The 22,756-nt window shown below is 33.9% G+C and overlaps 1 protein-coding gene across 1 annotated transcript; it reads left to right on the top strand.

Annotated features, from left to right (window-relative positions):
• The first annotated feature begins 7,122 nt into the window (after window positions 1–7,122).
• Window positions 7,123–12,494, top strand: LOC105115283 (glutathione gamma-glutamylcysteinyltransferase 1-like). The gene is made up of 8 exons (XM_011012123.1): window positions 7,123–7,405; window positions 7,664–7,820; window positions 8,662–8,900; window positions 9,149–9,312; window positions 9,876–9,927; window positions 10,961–11,188; window positions 11,301–11,810; window positions 12,296–12,494. Exons 1-8 carry the CDS (start codon window positions 7,331–7,333, stop codon window positions 12,380–12,382), a joined length of 1,512 nt encoding a protein of 503 aa, XP_011010425.1. The 5' UTR covers window positions 7,123–7,330; the 3' UTR covers window positions 12,383–12,494.
• The last annotated feature ends 10,262 nt before the right edge of the window (window positions 12,495–22,756 follow it).

Raw genomic sequence — 22,756 nt, 5'->3', positions numbered from 1 at the left:
CTTAACTTATTTGCATTATCAACCTAAATTCAAGTAATCTGGCATCAAAAGAACCATTAAGGGCTTTTCCTCCCATCTTTAAGCTCCAATTGTAGGCAAATAAGCACCCTTGAACCAATTTGAAACTGATTGCCAAATTTTAACTCCGACGCAGCTTCAATCATTCCAATCTGACTCGTCAAGGTCCTTTGTAGTTGTTTCGCTCTCGCTCTTGTCATTGGACCATTTAAATCCTCTTGCATATTAGTTTTACCTTTACGAGATGGATTATCATTCCCATGATGCACATCATCAGCCCCGGGTTGATAATGATTTGTCCTCAAATCATAATCGTCGTCATCATCCAAGTATGGAGTCAAGTCTTTCACATTAAAAGTAGCTGATACATTGTAATCACCAGGAAGATCTACCTTATACGCATTATCATTCACCTTCTCTATAATCCGAAATGGTCCATCAGCTCTTGGCATGAACTTGGATTTACATTTGCTTGGAAATTTTCCCTTACTAAGATGAATCCAAACAAGATCACCAGCTTCAAACCTAACCATTTTCCGCCCCTTATTAGCTTGTTTAGCATACTTTGTCATTTTCTCCTCAATATGTAATCGAACCTGCTCATGTAGTTTCTTCATCAATTATGCCTTTCTAATTCCATCCATAGATGTCCTCTCATCAATTGGAATATGAACAAGATCAATAGGAACACAAGGATTAAAGTCATACACAACCTCAAATGGTGAAAATTTTGTAGCCCCATGCACACTACGATTAAATGCAAACTCCACAATAGGCAAACAAGTATCCCAACTCTTCAAATTCTTATGTATAACTGCTTGTAACAAAGAAGATAAAGCTCGGTTTACTACCTCAGTTTGTCCATCAGTTTGTGGATGACATGTCGTACTGAAAAGTAACTTCGTTCCTAGTTTCCTCTAAAGAGTCTTCCAAAAGTGGTTTAAGAACTTTGTATCACAATTAGAGACAATACTTTTAGGGGCTCCATGCAAACGAACAATCTCTTGAAAGAAAAAATCAACTACATGTACAACATCGTTAGTTTTGTTGAAAGGAATGAAATGGGACATTTTAGAGAATCGATCAACCACAACCATTATTGAATCTTTTCCATATTGTGTTCTTGGTAATCCTAGTATAAAGTCCATGCTAACATCCATCCACGGTTGCTCTGGAATAGGCAACGGTATATGCAGCCCATATGAATTCTCTTTACCCTTAGCTTTCTTGCAAATAGCACATCTCTCAATCACCTTGTGCACATCCCGTAACATGCTAGGCCAGAAAAAATTTTCTTTCAGCAACTCATAAGTCTTCTTCTCCCCAAAATGACCACTAAGACCACCACCATGAGCCTCTCGCACAAGCAACTCCCGTAATGAACCTGAAGGAATACACATTCTGCCCATTTTGAACAAGTAACCTTCATGCATAAAGAACCCATCACAAGCTCCCTTTGCACATTCGGTAACCACATTAGCAAAGTAGGAATCATTAGCGTATTGATCCTTCACTTGTTCAAAACCCATCAACCTTGCATTCAACATAGAGATCAGTGCATACCTCCTAGAAAGAGCATCAGCAACCACATTAACTTGCCCTTTCTTGTACTTTATGACATAAGGAAATGACTCCATAAACTCCACCCATTTAGCATGTCTTCGATTCAGCTTGCTTTGCCCCTTAAGATACTTCAAGGATTCATGATCAGTATGAATAACGAATTCTTTTGGCAACAAGTAGTGCTGCCATACCTCCAGAGCTCGAATCAAAGCATAGAACTCCTTGTCATAAATAGAGTAGTTCAAACGTGCTCCATTTAACTTTTCACTGAAGAATGCAATCGGCCTCTTTTCTTGCATCAAAACAGCCCCAATTCCTACTCCGGAAGCATCACACTCTATTTCAAATGTTTTAGCAAAGTCTGGAAGTGCTAAAACTGGAGCAATACACAACTTTTGTTTAATTAGCTTAAAAGCTTTCTGTACATCTGCACTCCATCTAAACTCGTTTCTTTTTTTCAAGCATTCTGTTATAGGAGCAACAATAGAGCTAAAGTCTTTCACAAATCGCTTGTGAAAAGAAGCTAAACTATGAAAACTCCTCACATCAGCAATACTAACAGGTTTTGGTTAGTCCCGAATTGCCTCAATTTTCTCCTCATTAACCTTAACTCCCTCGCTAGAGATAATATATCCAAGAAACGCGACACTTTCTTTACAAAAGTAACACTTTGTGAGTTTCCTATACAACTTAGAATCTCGCAAAGTTTTAAACACAACTCTAAGATGCTTCACATGATCATCAAAGGTCTTGTTATATGCTAGGATATCGTCAAAATATACTACAATAAACAGCCCAATATATTTCCTCAAAACATGATTCATAAGCCGCATAAATGTACTAGGCGCATTAGATAACCCAAATGGCATTACCATCCATTCATATAACCCCTGTTTAGTTTTAAATGTTGTTTTCCATTCATCTCCCTCATTCATTCTAATTTGATGATAACCACTCATCAAATCGACTTTAGAAAACAATGCAGTACTATGCAACTCATTAAGTAAATCATCAAGTCTGGGTGTAGGAAATCAATACTTAACTGTTATTTTGGGTATAGGAAATCGATACTTAACTGTTATTTTGTTGATAGCACGGCTGTCCATACACATCCTCATGGTACCATCTTTCTTTGGTACAAGCAAAGTAGGTACGGAACATGGACTAAGTGATTCTCGCACATAGCGCTTCTCTACGAGCTCACCAACTTGCCTTTGATTCTCTTTTGCTTCCTTTGGATTACATCTGTATGTTGGTCTATTAGGAAGTGAAGCTCCCGGCACCAAATCAATTTGATGCTCAATTCCACGTATAGGCGGTAACCTTTCAGGTAATTCATCTGGAAACACATCTTTAAATTCTTTAAGCAATTTCTTAATCTATCTTGGTAAGTCCAATCCTTCTACTTGTAGTAATTGCTTTACCCAAATCATGAAAACAACCCCCGTCGAAGCTAATGCTTGTTTGATATCTCTTTTTTTAGCTAACAACAGCCCCTTACGTGATTGCACCTCCTTCTGTTGGCTTCGTAACTGATCCTCTCTAACCTGTTGATAACTCAATGGTAAAAAGTTCACCTTCTTTCCATTCAGCATGAAAGAATAAGTGTTCTTTCGTCCATTGTAGGTCACATCCTTATCAAACTGCCATGGACGACCTAGTAACAAATCGCTAGCTGACATCGGCGCAACATCACACAAAACCTCGTCATTATAGGTTTTAATAGAAAAAGGTACAAGAACTTGCTTTGCCACCCGAAACTCCCCATACTTAACTTATTTACATTATCAACCCAAATTCAAGTAGCCCAGCATCAAAAGAACCATTAAGGGCTCTTCCCATTTTTAAGTTCCAATTGTAGGCAAATAAGCAGCCTTGAACCAATTTGAAACTAATTGCTAATTTTTAACTTTGACGCAGCTTCAATCATTCCAATTTAACTCGTCAAGGCCCTTTGTAGTTGTTTTGCTCTAGCTCTTGTCATTGGACCATCTAAATCCTCTTGCATATTAGATTTACCTTTACGAGATGGATTATCATTCCCATTATACACATAGGAGGATGTTCTTTCTTTGTACATAATTTGGCTTCATTGTCTTCTTCTTCCTCCATCTCAATTTGTCTTGAGCTTTTTCTCTTCAAGTTCTTTCCCACTTCGCAGCATGATCGCACTAACATTCTCTAATGGATTCGATGCTTGGGAGAATAATTTTTTATTCATTTGTGTTTTTTCCCCATATTTAAAGCTACTTGCCCTATTTGCTTCTCCAAGTTATGAATACTTGACCTTGTCTCCTGTTGGAAAGACATGATATTTTGCTATAAGGTCACAGTGTTAGAGGCCAAAGTTTTCATCATCTCACGAAGATCATCATTGGATGAGAACCTCATAACATTGGAGTTTATGAATGAAGGGGGTTGTTTTGCTTAATTATTTTATTGGGGCTGAAATCCATGGGGATAGAATTGTCAGCCTTAATTGTCTTGTTGAGTTGGGTTCCCATAGCTTAAGTATGGATAATCGATCCATCCAGGATTATACGTGTTAGAAAAGGGATTATATTTACACTAGGGTTGCTTGTTGAATCCTCCATCAATTACTTGAACCTGTTCAATGTACTCTTCTTACATTGTTGGGAATATATCTGAGGTATGTCCTTGTAAGGAACATATGCTACAAACTTTTACCTCATGTACATTTCTACAAGCCAAAGAATGTACAAGAGAAGTAAGATCATTAACTTTATTTTCAAGGTTAGAAATACATACCTTATTTAATCGTTTGTTTGTGAAGTCTTGTTGAGTGTTAAATTGTTTTGAGTTGGCTGCTATATTTAAGTTCAATTGGTGTGCGACCTTGGGTGTCTTATCTACCAATGCCCCTCCACTTGCAGTATCAATGATACTATGGTTAGTAGGCATCAATCCTTTCTAGAAATATTGAATGAGCAGCTGATCGGGTATTTGATGATGAGGGCATTAAATATACAGTTGCTCAAATCTTTCCCAATACTTGGAAAGTGTCTCTCTATAAGATTATCGAATCCTACATATTTCTTTCCTTATGTTAGCAACTCGAGATCCTGGGAAATACTTCTTAAAGAAGATCTTCTTCATGTCATTCCAAGTTCTAATTGAACCTGGAAGAATGGAGAAAAACCATGCCTTTGTTGCCCCTTTTAAAGAGAAATGGAAAGCTTTCAACTTAATCTTTTCTTTGTCAACTCCATTCAGTTTCATGCCAACACAAACCATATGGAACTCCTTGAGATGAGTATGAGGATCTTCTCCTGTAAAACCATTAAATGTTGGTAGCAAATACATAAAACCATATTTGAGTTCAAAGTTTATATTATTGTCAAAGTTTATGCACAATGGCTGAATTTCCATGTTAGGAGCAACAAGCTCCTTGACTGTTTGTTGTCGTGCAACAGCCATGATGTTGAGGCGAGCTTCCTTTCGTAACCCATGTAAAGTTTTTTCTATTTTGATTAGTAGAACGGGTTATTGGCATAAATCATTAAGAAAAATCAAAAGAAACCATCATACAAGAGATAAAAAAAAACAATGCAAATTGTACGAAAATACTATGTTAAAAAACTAAAACTGCCTAAAAACCATAGAAAACAGTGGAATTTAGCCTTGATAGAGTGGGGCTAGTGTTTTACCACTAGTCCTATTTAGAACGTCATTTCCCTTTAGGAAATAAAAGACCGATACCTAATTCTACCAAAAAATCTATTTTGAATAGTACCGCTGGTATAATGAATAGTACCATAACAAGCAAAAATTCTGTTTTTTTAGAAAAAGAAATAAAAATCATAAAAAATAAAAATAATAGCATAAAAATCAACTAAAATTACTTCCTCAACAACAACGCCAAAATTTATTGCGATGTCGTGGTTGCACAAATTAATTACACTAGCTTAAAATACAACACATAATATAAAGTAAGCAAGGGGTAAATCCCACGAAGAAGGTTTAAGTCAAATTTTTATGTTAGATGATATGCAACTTAGGAGGTTTTGGATGTTATTTAGGCTAAAGCAAAAGAAATTAGAAAACTATCAAGCGAAATTAAATAAAATCAAAAAATTATAAAGAGAACAAACCTTGGTCGCAAACACATATCCATTTACAAAAATCAGAACTGATCATGAAAATGAAACATCAATTTATATTCTGAATATTTATCTCTTCTTAACATTGGTTAGTTAACGGATTCACTGTATAACTAACCCTAACCATCAAACAACCACAGTGTCTACAATAGTAATTTAATTCAATGGCAGCTTTAAGAACTAGATATGTTGATTAATCAAGAAAACATAAGTGTCCACAGTTTATGTTTGATTTGATTAAATGTTCTCCTTCAAATTAATAACATAGATCAGTTACAATTATTAAACTCAGTTGCTTTACAAGTTTGTATATTACAACTCCGGTTTTGATGTCAAACTTAGCAATAGATTGTCTACAATAATAACTTAAAGTCCACTCTAACAATTAAAATAAATAATCATAGGAAAAATAAGCATATGAGAACAAACATATTCATCATATAAACTGAAAAGAAAAGATAAAATAAATCTCATAGTTCTTGAAATCCAAAGGTTTTCGTGTCCTTGTAACCAAGACAAAGTGTTTAGCCTTGCATGTTTGTTAAACAATTAATCAAAAAGAAGGAAGAATGCATAATTTAGAGTTTCTTAGAGGAGGGGGGCGTTTTTATCCTCTTGGCTAGTTTTCCCCTTCTCTTCTCTCCTTCTTTTTATATCCTAGGAAACCCTAGTCTCTATTTTACAAAATAGTCCTCCTTAAGTAGATAGTTTACATTTAAGTACTTCAATAACTATTTTTCTAAAAAAAAATAAATAGCCTTTCCAATTTAGATGCTTCGAAACGTAATTTGGACTCGTTTCTTCATGAAACTTGTTTGCTGGCAGAATTCAGTTGTCATCTTTAAAAAAAATCATATCTCCCTCATATGACATCGATTTAGCTAAAAATTTAAGCGTTTATACACTTTTGAGTTAGGACTCATATTATTACTTAATATATTTAAAATTGGAGGAGACTATCAAGAATTAAATTTTTCTATTAAAACAACATATATTTTTTTTATTTTAAAAAATTTATATTTAATATTAATATATTTTAGAAAAAATTAAAAATTTTAAAAAATACAATTATACTAAAATAATGAATAATAATCTAATAAAAAAAGATTTATTATTTATATATATAATAAAAAAACACGTAACCTGCCGGCCTTTTTTTAAAAAAAAATTAAAATTATTAAAATTTATGGCTTTGTTGCTGCCGGCTTTTTTTTTTTAAAAAATTAAAATTATTAAAATTTATGGCAGTTAATAATAGAATTACCACAATTATTTTTTAAAGTATAATTCATTTAAAAATAATATATATTTGTTTTTAATTTTTTTTTAATTTATTTTTAATATATATATTAAAATTATTTAAAAATATATATAAAAAATAATTTTAAAACAATAATTCAATTTTCTTAAAAACCACGCAAAGCCGTGGAAACAAATACGGCAAGGCATTCATTAACGGCGAATCAATAAAGTCTTCTCTGGACGGAGAAGAAATTCTTTTTCGATTGAAGAAACATCATTAACTGCGCGAAATCAACGATTTCTTTCTTTTTATTTAGCAATTGATTTCCAAAAAACGCACACACACTTTATTACTGCTATTAATTAGTTTTTGGAAAAGTTAAAAAATGGCCATGGCTGGATTGTACCGTCGAATCCTCCCTTCTCCTCCTGCCATCGATTTCGCTTCCGCCGAAGGAAAGGTAGGTAATCCTTTCTGGTGTTTCTACTTTTTTCATTTTTTTCATTTTTCATTAGAAATTAGAGAAAAATTAGATTTTTTGGTGAGATTATATAGCGTGTGGTTTTGTAAATTTTAAGTACTATAAAATTTATTTACTAGCTTTTATTTGCATGATTTTTTGTGTGATCCGTGTGGTTTTATTTTTTGTGTTTTGTAATGATTTGAATTTTTTTTTATGGTTATGTTTTTCTAATTAGTGCAAAATTGTGGATTGCAGCAACTTTTTATGGAAGCAATTCAAAATGGAACGATGGAAGGTTTTTATAGGTTGATTTCTTACTTCCAGACACAGTCGGAGCCTGCGTATTGTGGTTTGGCAAGTCTTTCTATGGTCCTGAATGCCCTAGCTATTGATCCTGGGAGGAAATGGAAAGGTAATTTTTATTTATGATTTGTACTCATGGCGGTAATGTCTTTTTGTAGATTAGTTTGGGGCTAGTAGGATTGCCAGTGGTTTGCTAGGACGGATGGTGCTAGAGATAATTTTTATTTTTTAACTGAAACACTAAGTGACGTGACATCATGCAATTTGTGTTTTATCAACCAATCAATTTTATATTTATAATAATTTTCCCATTAAATGTGATAAGATATTCCATCCATGATTTGAGATTCTTGATTTTTTTCAAAAATTAGCATTTTTTTAAGAAAATTGGAAAAACAATACTGTTCGAAAAAGAATTGGCAAAATAGCATATTTTATACATGTTGTAGTTGAGAAATACGACATTCAACCTCGTCGCTATTCAAAAACATGTCATTTCAAAGAAATTATGAAATGAGCTGTACAAATTATTACAGAAGAGAGGGGAAGAAAAATTGAATGTCATTTTTTATTTATATTTTCTTCTCTCTTCTCTCCTCATTATAATTTGTGCAACTCACTTTCACAATTTGTTTTTTGAAACGTTGCATTTCTAAATAGTGATGAGGTTGAATGTCACGTTTCCTAATTGTGACATGCCCAAACTGTGCTATTTCACCAAATTTTTTTTTTCAAAGGATGTTATTTTACTAATTTTTTTTTTAAAAACCATGCTAATAAGCAAAAAAATAACGAAATTCATTCCTTGTAATAGATGCCACATCATTTAGTAGCAAAACCTAGTAAAACAATTTAGTACCCCTAGCATGACCCTTGTTAGGACTATCTGAATTGATTCGGTTTTTGAGTTACCACAAAGAATGTGTTAGAAGGTGGTCTGTTACTGGCAGGACCTTGGAGGTGGTTTGATGAATCTATGCTAGACTGCTGTGAGCCTTTAGAACAGGTTAAAGCTAAGGGTATCTCATTTGGGAAGCTAGTGTGTTTGGCTCACTGTGCTGGGGTTAAAGTTGAAGCGTATCGAACAAATCAAAGCACTATAGATGACTTCCGTGTACACATTATGAGATGTTCAACTTCTGATGATTGCCATTTGATCTCGTCTTATCATAGAGGAACTTTTAAACAGGTATTCATCTTTAAGTTGATTGAATCTTTTTCATAATTGTTTATGCTACAATTTGCTACATTTGTTAAAGGTTTAATGGCAGAACAGGGTGGATCTACATTACCTCTGATGTTTTTGTTATTTGGGTGTGTAATAGGAAAAGAATACTAACATCGATAATTTCATTTATTATTTTGTTGCTTATATGCCTACTCCAGTAATAAATTTAGCATGAATTTTTTGGGAACTTTTTTTTTTTTAATTTCCAGACAGGAACTGGTCATTTTTCGCCTATTGGTGGTTATCATGCTGGGAGGGACATGGCACTGATTTTAGATGTTGCGCGGTTCAAGTATCCTCCTCATTGGGTTCCACTAACACTTCTTTGGGAAGCAATGGATAGAACTGATGAGACAACTGCACAACGAAGAGGGTATGAGTTTTTGCTCAGATACATTTATAACTCTTGGTGGACGCCACCTAAATTTGATAATTGGCATATCACAATGAATTGAATACAGTGAAAAGCCAAATTTGCTTTCAAATGGAAAGACAATGTCTAAATATGGTAATTATGCAGCAGGATCAATTTTTCATTGCTCCACAAACTTTTTGGATAGATCCATTTCCAGCTTTCAATTTGGATCCTAAAATTGACAACATATCAGCTGGTGAAATTCATCGGAGGCATTCTACATGTATGAATCTAATACATTGATCTTGGCCAAAGGGAAACACTGAAACTAATTAACTAAGGGTTTTTATCTCAAAAGGGTTGCAAGAAATTGTTGAGGCAATTATTCCCACTGATGTCCTCTACCTTGATATAATAGTGATCTAAACCAAATAGTTTACTTTTCAATTTACTTTTGCATTTTGTCAATCTTCCTTTTTCTGTTGGTTGTCTTTTCCAAGTTGATGCGTTTTCCATTATCTATTTTTCTTTGATACTTAATTGGTATGACATCATCATTTCCCTATTTGCCTATGTTGCAGGTTCATGTTAATATCGAGGCCTCACACAGAGCCAGGACTGCTTTATACCCTGGTACGATTATAGTTACAGTTGCTGGCATTCATGGTGTAAACTGCATTACTGCGCACATGCTCACTGCACTTCCATGGATGTTTAGTTCCTTATAGTTTGACCCTTCTGCCCGCCCTTCCAACCTCCCCCACATTTATTTGTATCTTTTAATTTTTGGTATAATGTTTATGGAGTAGAGTTCCTAAGCTGTATTTTGAGCATATTTGCTAGTAGCTAGTTGCATTTTGTTTTCTCGCCACCCGTCTGTGAATTTTTTTTTGAAAGGCAACTACTTTGCTTTCATTGTTCTAATATTGGTGTGTGTGGCAGAGCTACAGTTATTAAAAAGGGGGTGGGGGGGGGGGAATGTTGGTAATTAAACTAAACTAAATGGGATCATAAATTAAATAAGAAAATTTTTGGAGGGGTGTAATTGTAGGAACCTTAAATATAAGGTCTAAATTTAGCTTTTTGAAAAAACTTGGGGAGGGCCATTAGCTGTAGCTCCACCCCTGAGTGGAGCTAAAGGGACATATAGATTTATCATCTTAAAAGGTTGGAGGATGTTAATGCTGGACAGAGTGCCTTAGTGTGTTAGATTCAATGTTCATACCCATCTAAGATATAGAAGAAAAAGAACCATTGAACATATAGTGTTTTAGTTGAACCTTTATATGCTTGATGGTGGTGGCACTTGGATGCCCTATCATACAATATAAAAAAAAAAAAAAAAAAAAAAAAAAACAAAGAAAGAAAAAAAAATCAAGAAGGCTAGCACATACAATTTCAGAAACACTCCTAAAAGTAATCTTCTCAATTCAGCTTTAAATGGTGTAAGGCAAGTTATTTTGGATTCACCATTTTGCTTCACTGCAATTATGCAGAAACTTGTGGCCTGGCATGGGTAGAATGCGAGAATGAGTTTGTCTCAGACAAGCACCTGCCTAAATTGTTCAGAACATCTAGTTTTATATTGTTTTGGAAAAGACCCGAGATGCCTGAAATTTTAGATGATTTATATTGTTTGTTGTAACAATTTTAAACCTTTGTGCAGAGCTGCAAGCATGAGAGTTGGGTTGGTGTTGCAAAGTATTTAATGGATGATGTTCCTCTTCTCTTAAAGTCAGAGGATGTAAAAGATATCAACAAAGTTCTCCATGTTGTTTTCTTATCACTCCCATCAAGTTTTGGGGATTTCATCAAGTGGGTCGCAGAAATTCGGAGACAAGAGGATGGTGGTCAAAGTCTAAGCCAAGAGGAGAAAGGAAGGCTTTCTGTCAAGGTGTTGTATAGCTTCATCTCCTTTCAGTTCTTTCTCGTAAACTAGCAGGATGTTTGTCTGCAGTTTGTAAACTCTTGCTCTTAAAATTTTGAAAACTAACCTTTTGATGCAGGACGAGGTGTTGAAGCAGGTGCAGGAGACCGACCTTTTTAAACACGTTGTGGCATTTTTGTCTTCATCAAATTCATGCTGCAGAAATGTACCAATTCTGGATCAAGAAGAGGATCTCCCTGATATCGCTGCAAGCGTCTGTTGCCAGGGGGCAGAGATTTTGGCTGGGAAGTCTGCTTCTGTGGAAGGGTATTTCTGTAAGGAAAAATGTGTGAAATGCTTGAAAGCTAATGGTGACAAGCCTATTACTTTGATTTCGGGGACAGTGGTAGATGGTATCAGTGAGCAGGGGCTTGATGTGCTGGTTCCTTCATCTCAAACAAAAATGATTTGTTGTGGCTGTGGTCCAAGCAGTCACATTGGGATGCACCCAGCTGGCAATGATGTTTTAACAGCACTTTTACTGGCTTTGCCTCCAGTCACATGGTCTGGTATCAAAGATGAGAAACTTTTGCAAGAAATTCACGCTCTGGTTTCAACTGAACATCTCCCAATTTTGCTTCAAGAAGAGGTAAGTATTGTCTTTCTACATTTATTTGTTTTGCTTCGGTTGCCATAATCAGTAATTTACTTGCAAGTGGTAGCTGTTCAAAACAAATGTAAGAAAAGATATGAATTGTAGATACTGAAACCTTGGTGTTGCTTTGTCTGTTTACTTGGAAAGCAGAAGCATGCTGCCCTATTTTTTCAAATGACCGTTAGGGTTGACAAAACTTGTGGTTCATCCTAAAGAAATGATCATGTGGCATGAGAACAGACTAAGTCTGATCACCATTCATGCCTTTTGGTTTTTGTGTGTGAGTTGTCTTTCTCGCCACATGTTTGGTTGTGATTGGGGTTTATGGATATAAAAGGGAAACCTGAATGTTCCAGACTTCCATTTTATTACCTTGATTGTGATGGTGATATGGTCATCAATGGCTTAATGCCTGCTGAATCTTTCTGTTTCTGGGTTAATTTCTAATATATCATTGTCCAATGTGGTGGCTATGGCAGGTTCTGCATCTACGGCGTCAGCTCCACCTCCTCAAAAGATGCCAAGAGAATAGGGTAGATGAGGATCTTGGCGCACCTCTTTCCTAGCATTTTCTTTACATGCTCTCTGTAAAGTCATTATCTTTAAGCTAAAAATGTACCTACCCATGGAAGATTTATAACCCGTAGGAACCCGAGGGACTAAAACGACTCCACGGAGGAGCTGCATTTGTCATCCAAACATCAAACTCATGCTAGGTGACATGATTAAAATAATTTTTTTTAAAGTATAAGAGTGTTGAAATAATAAATAATTTAACAAGATTAAAATTGAATTATAATAGTTGAACTCATCAATCAATCCTTTTATTTATGTGATAGGTCGGCATTTAAGATGAATATTTACCATAAATTAAATATATCTTATAGTATCAGATTTGTTATTATAAAACATGTTTTAGTTAAAAAGTTAATAATACTTCAAGTGTAAAATGGTGATATAAAATCTTAATAAAAATACACTTTTAAGTACTCTAGAAGATAAGGATTGTCACCAAGTCAAGAGTTGGCCACCTACTCATCAATTAGTTATTAAATCAATAGTTTTCAATTTTGGCCTATAAAAGAAGACATTTACCATGCATTTAGGCATCTTGGTGTCTAGATCAAGATCATGCTCTTGCTTTCTCTCTTTGTATTTTTTGTAATGTTTATGCTTTGCTTTCCTTAATATCAAGTTTATGCCTTTCAATTCCTTTCCTTTGCTTTGTTAACTCTTATCTTATTTATGTTCTTATTTTGTTTATTTATTTTTCTTTCTTTCATTATGTCTAGCTAAGTTTATTATGTCAAGGTGAAAAGGTTACACTAATGGTGTAAGAATAAGTATAGTGTAAACTTAATATGGACTTTAATGTTTGCTACTAACGTGTTTTGTATTTGTTATCTTGTTCACTCTTTAATACTTTGCTTGTTAAATGACTAATTTTGATTTATGTTATATAACACTTGGTACAACAAATGCTTGGCATTTTCATAGTTTATACTGTATGGTATAACCGACGCCTGAGCTATGAAAGGAACTTGATTTGTTGTTAACATAAGTTATAATCATGAATGCTTGACGAGATTTACAAGCACTAGCATTAATTGAATAAGATGACTAATGTAATCATGTTAACAATCTATAATCTGATTGAAACCTCCTTTGTGTGGTTTCCAATTGAATAATAAGAGTTTATATTATACTTGTTTGACATACCATTAGTGGAACCTCTAACCTTGATTTTTGTTATTATCATTGTTTAATCCTTACGTTAATCTTTCCATCTCAAAGTTCTTATCAACTTCTTTTTCTTCTTCTTCTTTTATTATTATTACTACTACTACTATTACTACTACTGTTATTATTGTAATTATTGTTATTGTTGTTATTACTATTATTATTGTTGTTGTTGTTATTACTATTGTCATTTATAATTTGTACAATTAACCTTTCTATGGTTCGACCCCGGTCTTGCCGGGTTATTTATTACTTCGACATTCCTGCACTTGGGAGAAGACAACAATCTTTTAGTCGTGTCAAGTTTTTGGCGCCGTTGCCCGGAAGATAAGTTTTGTATAAATTATAATATTTATTTTATTTTCTCTTTTCACTTTTCTTGTATATAGCTTTGTTTCTTTTCTCTTATTTCTTTTTCTTTTGTTTTCTTTTTCCTTTTATTCTATTCCTACACGTGCATGAGAGTGTGGTCATGTACATCAAGTGGTAGACTTTGTAGGGTATCCTCATCATTTTCAGAAAATATAGCCGAAGAAGATAATCAATCACTTTATAATGAGAATAACCGTGCTAGAACACTTAGAGACCACATGAATCCCACAAGAACAAGTGCACCATTATGCATAGTTTTTCCTCTCGATGCATCTCATTTTAATTTTAAACCGGACATTATTCAACTTTTACCTTCTTTTCATGGCTTAGAATTGGAAAATCCATACTTGCATTTAAGGGAATTTGAGGAGGTTTGCAATACATATAATAATTTAAATTGTAGCATGAACACCATCAGATTAAAGCTTTTTCCTTTTTCATTAAAAGATAAAGCTAAAACATGGCTATAAAATTTGAGACTAGGATCCATTCGTAAGGGTTGAAATGCAACAATAGTTTTTAAAGAAGTTTTTCCCATCTCATAGAACAAACTTTTTCAAAAGACAAATCACCATTTTCAAGCACCAAAATTTTAGTTGGAAGAGTGACAATCCTGGTTGGAGAAATCACCAAAATTTTAGTTGGAAGAGTGACAATGCACAAACTTCACCACCACAGTTTCAAGCACACCATAGTTTCCAAAATTCTTATGGATATGCACCTCCTTATGCTCCACCTCCTACAAGAAATTTTGAGGAAACTTTGTATGCATTTATTGAAAAGCAAGAGACAATCAACACTCAACTTGCTCAAAGCATAATAGATTTTAAAGATACTCTTGCAAAATTCATATATGCTCTCAGTTTTCAAGAGAAAGGTAAGTTTCCATCTCAAACACAACAAAATCCCAAGGGGCAATACAATGCAAATGTAAGTAGTGTTGGAAGTCAACACATGGATCAAGTTAAATCAGTCATCACTCTTTGTAGTGGTAAGGTTATTCAAAAACCAATTCTTGAACCTTGTGAGAAAGATGATGAGTCAATCTCTAAGGGTAAGGAAGAGGTTGAATCTGAACATTGGAAAGAAAAGACTAATTCCGCTCCAGCACTTTTATTTTCTCATGCCATGACCAATCAGGAAGAAATCAAGGATGAAAAAGGCACCGAAAATGTTGATGCAGATCTTTTATCAAAATTGACAACAGATTCAACACCCGACATCACACCAATCGATGATTACTTTGTCTTAGTTCAATGCCTTGGTTTGCTAAAAATATCAATTTTCTTGCTTCAGGATTTTTGCCAGTTCACTAGAGTACCGAAGACAAAAGAAAATTTTTGAGTAATGTGCAAAATTTTTATTGGGATGACCCTTACTTATTCAATTATTGTCCTGATCAAATATTTCAAAAATGCATTCTCGACAATGAGGTAAGTAATTTCATTAAATTTTATCACTCTAAGGCACGTGGGGATCATTTCTGTTCAAAAAAGAGGATTGTAGAAATCTTACAGAGTGGATTTTATTGGGCCACCATATTAAAGGAATTACATGCATTCCGCAAAACCTGTGAAAATTGTCAAAAGGTGGGATTTATTTCAAAACACAAAGAGTCTTTAGATAATCTTCTATTGACTCTTAAGTCTCATCATAGTCGAGATAAGCATCGTGCAATTCATGATTTATGGCCAATATTCTATAAGGAACATGTTCGACATAGTCTTGGGAATCTGACTAAAAAAGATCCTATTTGCCGGTTTTTAAGAAAACTGGATGGGAAGCCTATCCCCGACCCATAGAGGGTGTTTAAGTCGTTCTTGGACGTAAAACCAAGGAAAGATGTGAGCCACAATCACAATTGCTATTTGAATTTTTGTTTGTAAAAACTTATGTCTTTTGGTTTTATTAATAGCATGATATTTGTGTTTTGTTGTTTCTTATATTTGTTTAAGTGTTTCAGGTTTGTTAGTGTTCGTTATTTCAGGTGATATCTTCTATACTCTATCTTTCTACCTTAAAACATTGAGGACAATGTCTCATTTTGGTTGGGGGGAGAGGGTAGTAGTTTATAAAAAAAATTATTTTTTATTGCATAAAGCATGTGCATAATTGTTGTTACTAGGATGTCAGAGTAAAGGAGCTCTTTTGTTAAAGTGACTCTTGAGATGCATCTTAGTAACCATTCTTAACAAAGTCTATTATAATACTTCCTGAAGTATTTAGATTTACAAATTTTTGCATTGTTATCACGTAATTCTGCTCATATACTTATTTAACATGTATTCTTAAACCTTAATTTACACACACACACTTCAACATATGATTGTGGGTTGCATATTGGATTATTACATTATTTATGTTCTTTTGTTAAAGGTAACAACTAAGGGAAAGGGATAGTATATAATAAAAAAAAAGAAAAAAATGATAATAATAAAAATATAGATAAGTTTGGTTTCGTAGCCTCCCTAACCTAAACAATTAAGCCCAAATAGGTGTTTTAACATCTAATACCTTAAAGTCAACTGACTTGGGAGTAATTACTCCAACGCTTGTTACATGGGTTGAGGAGAAAAGTTTAAAAGAATCAAACATTGCACTATCTACATATCAGTATCTACGACCCGAGTTACTAAGCTCGTAGGGGTGTCTTAACACCTAATGCCCTAAGACCAACTGGTCTGGGAGTCATTAGCTGAAAGCTCGTTACATGGGTTAAAGATGCATGGTGTTTTAAATTATATGTATATATATTAAAAAAAAAGAGAAAAAAAAGAAAAAAATAATCCCAACTCAAGGAAGTTAATCTTAAACATTAGAACAAAAATTTTGTTTTCTTCCAAGAAAAGCCCCATAATTATGTGTTGATACATTAAGCACAAAAGAAAGGTTTATATGAATATCTTGTTAAGAGGTATTGAGCTGGTATGTAAATTTAATGAGAGTTTGTTTATCTGGATAGGTTAATGGAAGTTAAATCATGAATACCTTGCTTTGTGGAATTCGCAAATTGTTTTTCTATTTTAACGCTTTGATTACTAGGGACTAGTGACACGACTAAAAGATTGATGTCTTCTCTCAAGTGCAGGAGTGTCGAAGTAATAATAACCCAGTAAGACCGGGGTCGAACCACAAGGAGGTTAATTGTACAAATTATAAACAACAATTATAAATAACAACAATAGTAACAACAACAACAACAATATTAGTAGTAGTAGTAGTAGTAGTAATAATAATAATAATAATAATAATAATACTAGTAATAGTAGTAGTAATAATAATAATAATAAAGAAGGAGAAGAAGAAGAAGAAGATGAGAACTTTGAGATGGAATATTGATGTAAGGATTAAACAATGATAATAATAAATGTCAAGGTTAGAGGTTTCAGTAATGGTATGTCAAACAAGTATGGTATAAACTCTTATTATTCAATTGGAAACCACACATAAAGGAGGTTCCAATCTGATTATAGATTGTTAACATGATTACATTAGTCATCTTATTTGATTAATGCTAATACTTGTAAATCTCGTCAAGCATTCATGATTATAACTTATGTTAACAACAAATCAAGTTCCTTTCATAGTTAAAATGTCGGTTATACCATACAATATGAGCTATGAGAGTGCCAAGTATTTATTGTACCAAGTGTTATACAATATAAATCAAGATTAATCATTTAACAAGCAAAGTATTAAATAGTGAACAAGAAAACAAATACAAAACATGTTAGTATCAAACATTAAAGTTCATATTAAGTTTACACTATACTTATTCTTACACCATTAGTGTAACTTTTTCACCTTGGCATAATAAACTTAGCTAGACATAATGAAAGAAAGAAAAATAAATAAACAAAATAAAAACATAAATAAGTAAATGAAAGGCATAAACTTGATATTAATGAAAGCAAAGCATAAACATTACAAAAAATACAAAGAGAGAAAGCAAGAGCATGATCTTGATCTGGAAACCAAGATGCCTAAATGCATGGCAAATGCCTCCTTTTATAGGCCAAAATTGGGAACTATTGATTTGATGACTTATTGATGAGTGGGTGGCCAACTCTTGACTTGGTGACAATCCTTATCTTCTCTTGTCTGCCCAAAACTTCATTGATAACATCAAAATTAGAACCACTTGCAAACATAAAAGTTATGGGAAATTGTCTCAAGATTCTTGTGTAAACAATTCAGCTCATTTGGACTTCTAGAACTCCAGATATGGGCCAAACACTGAAAAGTGCTCGGGTTGAAAAATAGATTGGGACCAATAGCTCCCAAGTCAGTTGACTTTAGGGTATTACGTGTTAAAACACCCTTTCGGGCTTAATTGCTTAGGTTAGGGAGGCTACAAAACCAAACTTATATACATTTTTATTATCATAATTTTTTTTTCTTTTTCTCTTTTTTTTTTAAAAAATTATATACTATCCCTTTCCCTTAGTTGTTACCTTTAACAAAAGAACATAAATAATGTAATAATCCAATGTGCAACCCACAATCATATATTAAAGTGTGTGTGAAAATTAAGGTTTAAGAATACATGTTAAATCAGTATATCAGTAGAATTAAGTGATAATAATGCGAGAGTTTGTAAACCTGAATATTTCATGAAGTATTATAATAGACTTTGTTAAGAATGGTTACTAAGATGCGTCTTAAGAGCTCCTTTACTCTGCCATCCTAGTAACAACAATTTTGCACATGCTTTATGAAATAAAAAATAATTTTTTTTATCAACTACTACCCTCTCCCCCCAACCAAAATGAGACATTGTCCTCAATGTTCTAAGGTAGAAAGATAGAGTATAGAAGATATCACCTGAAATAACGAACACTGACAAACCTGAAACACACTAAAACAAAAATAAGAAATATCAAAACACAATAATAAAACAAAAAGATACAAAAATTACAAATGAAGACTCAAATCTAATCTAAGCTTTTTACAGCTTTCCTTAGATGACCAATTTATGCGACTCATAGAGGGATCAATTACAGGAATGAAAGATTGTAGTTGGTCAATCAATTGTTCAGCAGTAGCAGCAGAGATTATGATAAGATGCTAGAAATTCCTGTTCCACAACATGATCAAGAAAAGCCAACAACTTATCATAATAACCATTAACATTTAACAAACCTATGAGTTTATAGTGAATGTGCAGTTGGGCCCAAGAGGAAATATGAAAGATCTCTTCCAATTTACCTAAACCACCTGGTAAAGCAATGAAGGCATCAGCATGGTTAAACATTGCATTCATTCGAGCTGACACTGTGGAGACCTGAAGTTCCTCTCCAATTGTTTTTCCAATGATGTCCCTTTGTGCTAAAGCTTCGGGGACGACCCCCAAAACTTGACTACCTCCTAAAAATGCAGCTATTGACACACCTCCCATTAACCCAAGACTGTTACCCCCATACACTAAATGAATCTTTCTCTCAGCTAGCACTTGACCAAGATGATTTGCTGATTTTAAAAACTCCTTTTCTTTCCCAGGACTAGATCCACCAAAAACACAAATATTTCTTATATGATGACCTGAGGAACTTGCCATTTCTACACACTTCTGTAGTTGTTGAATGTATGGGTTGAGTAGAAATGAAAGGAAGGAAGAGAGGGTTTTATAGATGAGAAATTAGAAAGGCAATCATACCACCTATATGTAGACCAGCTGGAGTCTCACACACACACTCTCTCTTTTTATTTATTTATTTATTTACTTTTGACAAAGCATGTGTATGTACATGTAGTTGTGATTGTGGCTCATATCTTCCCTTGGTTTTACATCCAAGAACGGCTTAAACGCCCTCTATGGGTCAGGGATAGGCTTCCCATCCAGTTTTCTTAAAAACTGGCAAACAGGGTCTTTTTTAGTCAGATTCCTAAGACTAAGTCGATCATGTTCTTTATGAAATAGTGGCCATAAATCATGAATTACACGATGCACATCTCCATTAGGATGCATGTCAATAGTCAATAGAAGATCATCTAAAGACTCCTTACTTAGGCCATCCTTAATGAATTGTATTTTATCTTCACGGTTTATAGATACCATTCCTAAAGAACGACATTGTGTATTACAAGTCCATCTAGCACATCGATGACAGACTTTCAGTCATTTTGCACGACGTTTCTTTATAAAAGTGCTTTTACATGTTCCAGGCATGTGTGAAATGAAGGAGTTAGAGGACTCACCTGATAATTAAACCTTTGCTTCAATCAACCAGCGAATATCTTCAGGAATTCCATGATTCATTAACAATCTCAATCTTGCACATCTAGCACGATAAAATTTTTGTAATTGCATTCTGAGGCAGAGCGGGAAAATACTTTTTTAATTTTTCAAGATTAGTGTCCATTTTCAACTGAGAATTAGAAGAGAGATTCAAAGAAATGCACAAATATATACACAAATATCAGTTATTGTGGGAGTACCGTTATCCGCCATTTGACCTGGGTGAGAAACTAGCAAAAATCATTAAGGCATATAGTTGAGAAAAACAAAATAATCAACCTTTATCTACAAGATCATTCCAACCAGTTGATTCATTTTCACTAGGAAAATTATCAAAGTAAGCTTTCAAACGATGTCCATTTTCCTTAAAATCATTGTCATTCATTGAATTCTCAATATCACAAGCCCTATAAGGATTGCTCCATCTTGGTCTTAGCTTTCTTGGGAATGCATATAGTTGAGAATTATAAAACAAAACTTTTTGACCAGTATCAACTTTTTGACAATTTTCACAAGTTTTGCAGAATGCATGTGTGTCCTTGAACATGGTGGGCCAATAAAATCCATTTTGAAAGATTTTTGCAGCTGTCTTTTTTTACGAGAAATAACTTTCACATGCTTCATAATGACAAAGTTTAATGACACTATTTACCTCATTGTCGGGAATGAATCTTTGAAATATTTGATCAGGACAATATTTGAATAAGTTAAGGTCATCACAATAAAAATTCTTCACTTCGTTCAAAAACGTTTTTTTGTCTTGAGTACTCCAATCAGTTGGCAAATCTTCTAAAGCAAGAAAATTGATATTTTTATCATACCAAGGCATTGGACTAAGAGAAAGTAAGGATTCGTTAGGAAAGTAATCATCGATTGGTGTGATGTCAGATGCCGAATCTGTTGTCACTATTGACAAAAGATTCGCATCAACATTTTCGGTGCTTGTTTCATCCGTGATTTCTTCCTTAGAATAAATCATTTGCAAATCTTCAGATTCATCTAACTCATTTTTACTTAAAGTAGATTCAAGTTGATCATAAACTAATTCATCAATATGATCTACTTCTTGTAAAGCATTATCATCTCCAGGTTGCTTGCAAATGTTGAAAATATTCATCTCCAATGTCATGTTTCCAAATGATAGCTTCATCAGTCCATTCCTACAATTAATCAATGCGTTAGAGGTTGCAAGAAACGAACGTCCTAAAATAACAGGAAATGAATTACATGCTTCAACAAGTTCTGTGTCTAAGACAATAAAATCCACAGGATAAATGAATTTATCGACTTGTACTAACACATCTTTAATTATTCCTCTAGGCACTTTTACAGATATATCGACAAGTAAAAAAGATATAGAAGTTGGTTTTAACTCACCTAGATTGAGACTATGAAATACTGAATATAGAAGTAAATGCACACTGGCACCAAGATCAAGGCTCTTTCAATTTTTTGTTCTCCAATAAAGCAAGAAATTGTAGGAATCCAGGGTCTTTATATTTCAAAGCATTATTATTATGAAGAATGGTACTTACTTGTTCTGCTAAAAAAGCTTTCTTTTTCACATTCAGTTTCCTCTTCACAGTGCATAAATCTTTCAAAAATTTAGCATAGGAAGGAACTTATTTAATAACATCCAGCAAAGGTATATTGATCCTTACCTGTTTGAAAATTTCAAAAATTTCAGAGTTGTGATTGACTTTCCTTTGTTTGGTCATGACATGAGGAAATGGAAGTGGTGGTGGTGAATCAGTCGTTTCTTTGCAATTTTCAGATTCAACCCCTTCCTTACCCTCAGAGATTAACTCATCATCTTTCTCATAAGGTTCAAGAGAGGGTTTTTCAATAACCTTACCACTGCGTAGAGTAGTGACTGATTTGACTTGATCCATGTGTTGGCTTCCGGAACTACTTGCATTTGCATTGTATTGCCCCTTGAGATTTTGTTGTGGTTAAGATGGAAACTTACCTTTCTCTTGGAAACTGAGAGCAGATGTTAATTTTGCAAGAGTATCTTTAAAATCTGTCATGTTTTGAGCAAGTTGAGTATTGATTATCTCTTGCTTTTCAATGAATGCATGCAATGTTTCCTCAAGATTTCTTTTAGAAGGTGGAGCATAAGGCGGTGCATATCCATGAGAATTTTGGAAATTGTGGTGTGCTTGAAACGGTGGTTGTGAAGTTTGTGCATTGTTGTTCTCACTTTTCCAACTGAAATTTGGGTGATTTCTCCAACTAGGGTTGTATGTTTAAGAGTACAGGTTGTGGTTGGCCTTTTAGAAACTGTTTAAAGCATGAGCTTGTTCATGGAGACATTCCTTAAAAGAAGGCAAGGTTGGACAATCGTTGGTTGAGTGTTCATTTGTTTCACATATTTGACACACAATGTTTTCAACAGATTTTAATTGACCACTCTTTTTCAATTCTAGTGCCTCGACTTTTCTAGCTAAAGATGTGACACGATGAAAAGATTGATGTCTTCTCCCAAGTGCAGGAGTGTCGAAGTAATAAATAACCCGGCAAGACCGGGGTCGAGAGGTTATTTGTACAAATTATAAATAACAATAATACAACAACAATAACAACAACA

The sequence above is a fragment of the Populus euphratica genome, unplaced genomic scaffold (genome assembly GCF_000495115.2).
Source record: "Populus euphratica unplaced genomic scaffold, PopEup_1.0 scaffold960.1, whole genome shotgun sequence".
Classification (NCBI taxonomy): domain Eukaryota; kingdom Viridiplantae; phylum Streptophyta; class Magnoliopsida; order Malpighiales; family Salicaceae; genus Populus; species Populus euphratica.
The sequence above is the reverse complement of the archived record's forward strand: the minus strand, read 5'-3'. Positions and strand labels throughout refer to the sequence as shown.

Excerpts from the sequence above, each read along its gene's own strand:
- LOC105115283 (XM_011012123.1), top strand. The coding sequence starts at position 7,331 with ATGGCCATGGCTGGATTGTACCGTCGAATCCTCCCTTCTCCTCCTGCC. Across the intron at positions 7,406-7,663 it reads TCGCTTCCGCCGAAGGAAAG|CAACTTTTTATGGAAGCAAT; the intron begins GTAGGTAATCCT and ends TGTGGATTGCAG. Across the intron at positions 7,821-8,661 it reads TCCTGGGAGGAAATGGAAAG|GACCTTGGAGGTGGTTTGAT; the intron begins GTAATTTTTATT and ends TGTTACTGGCAG.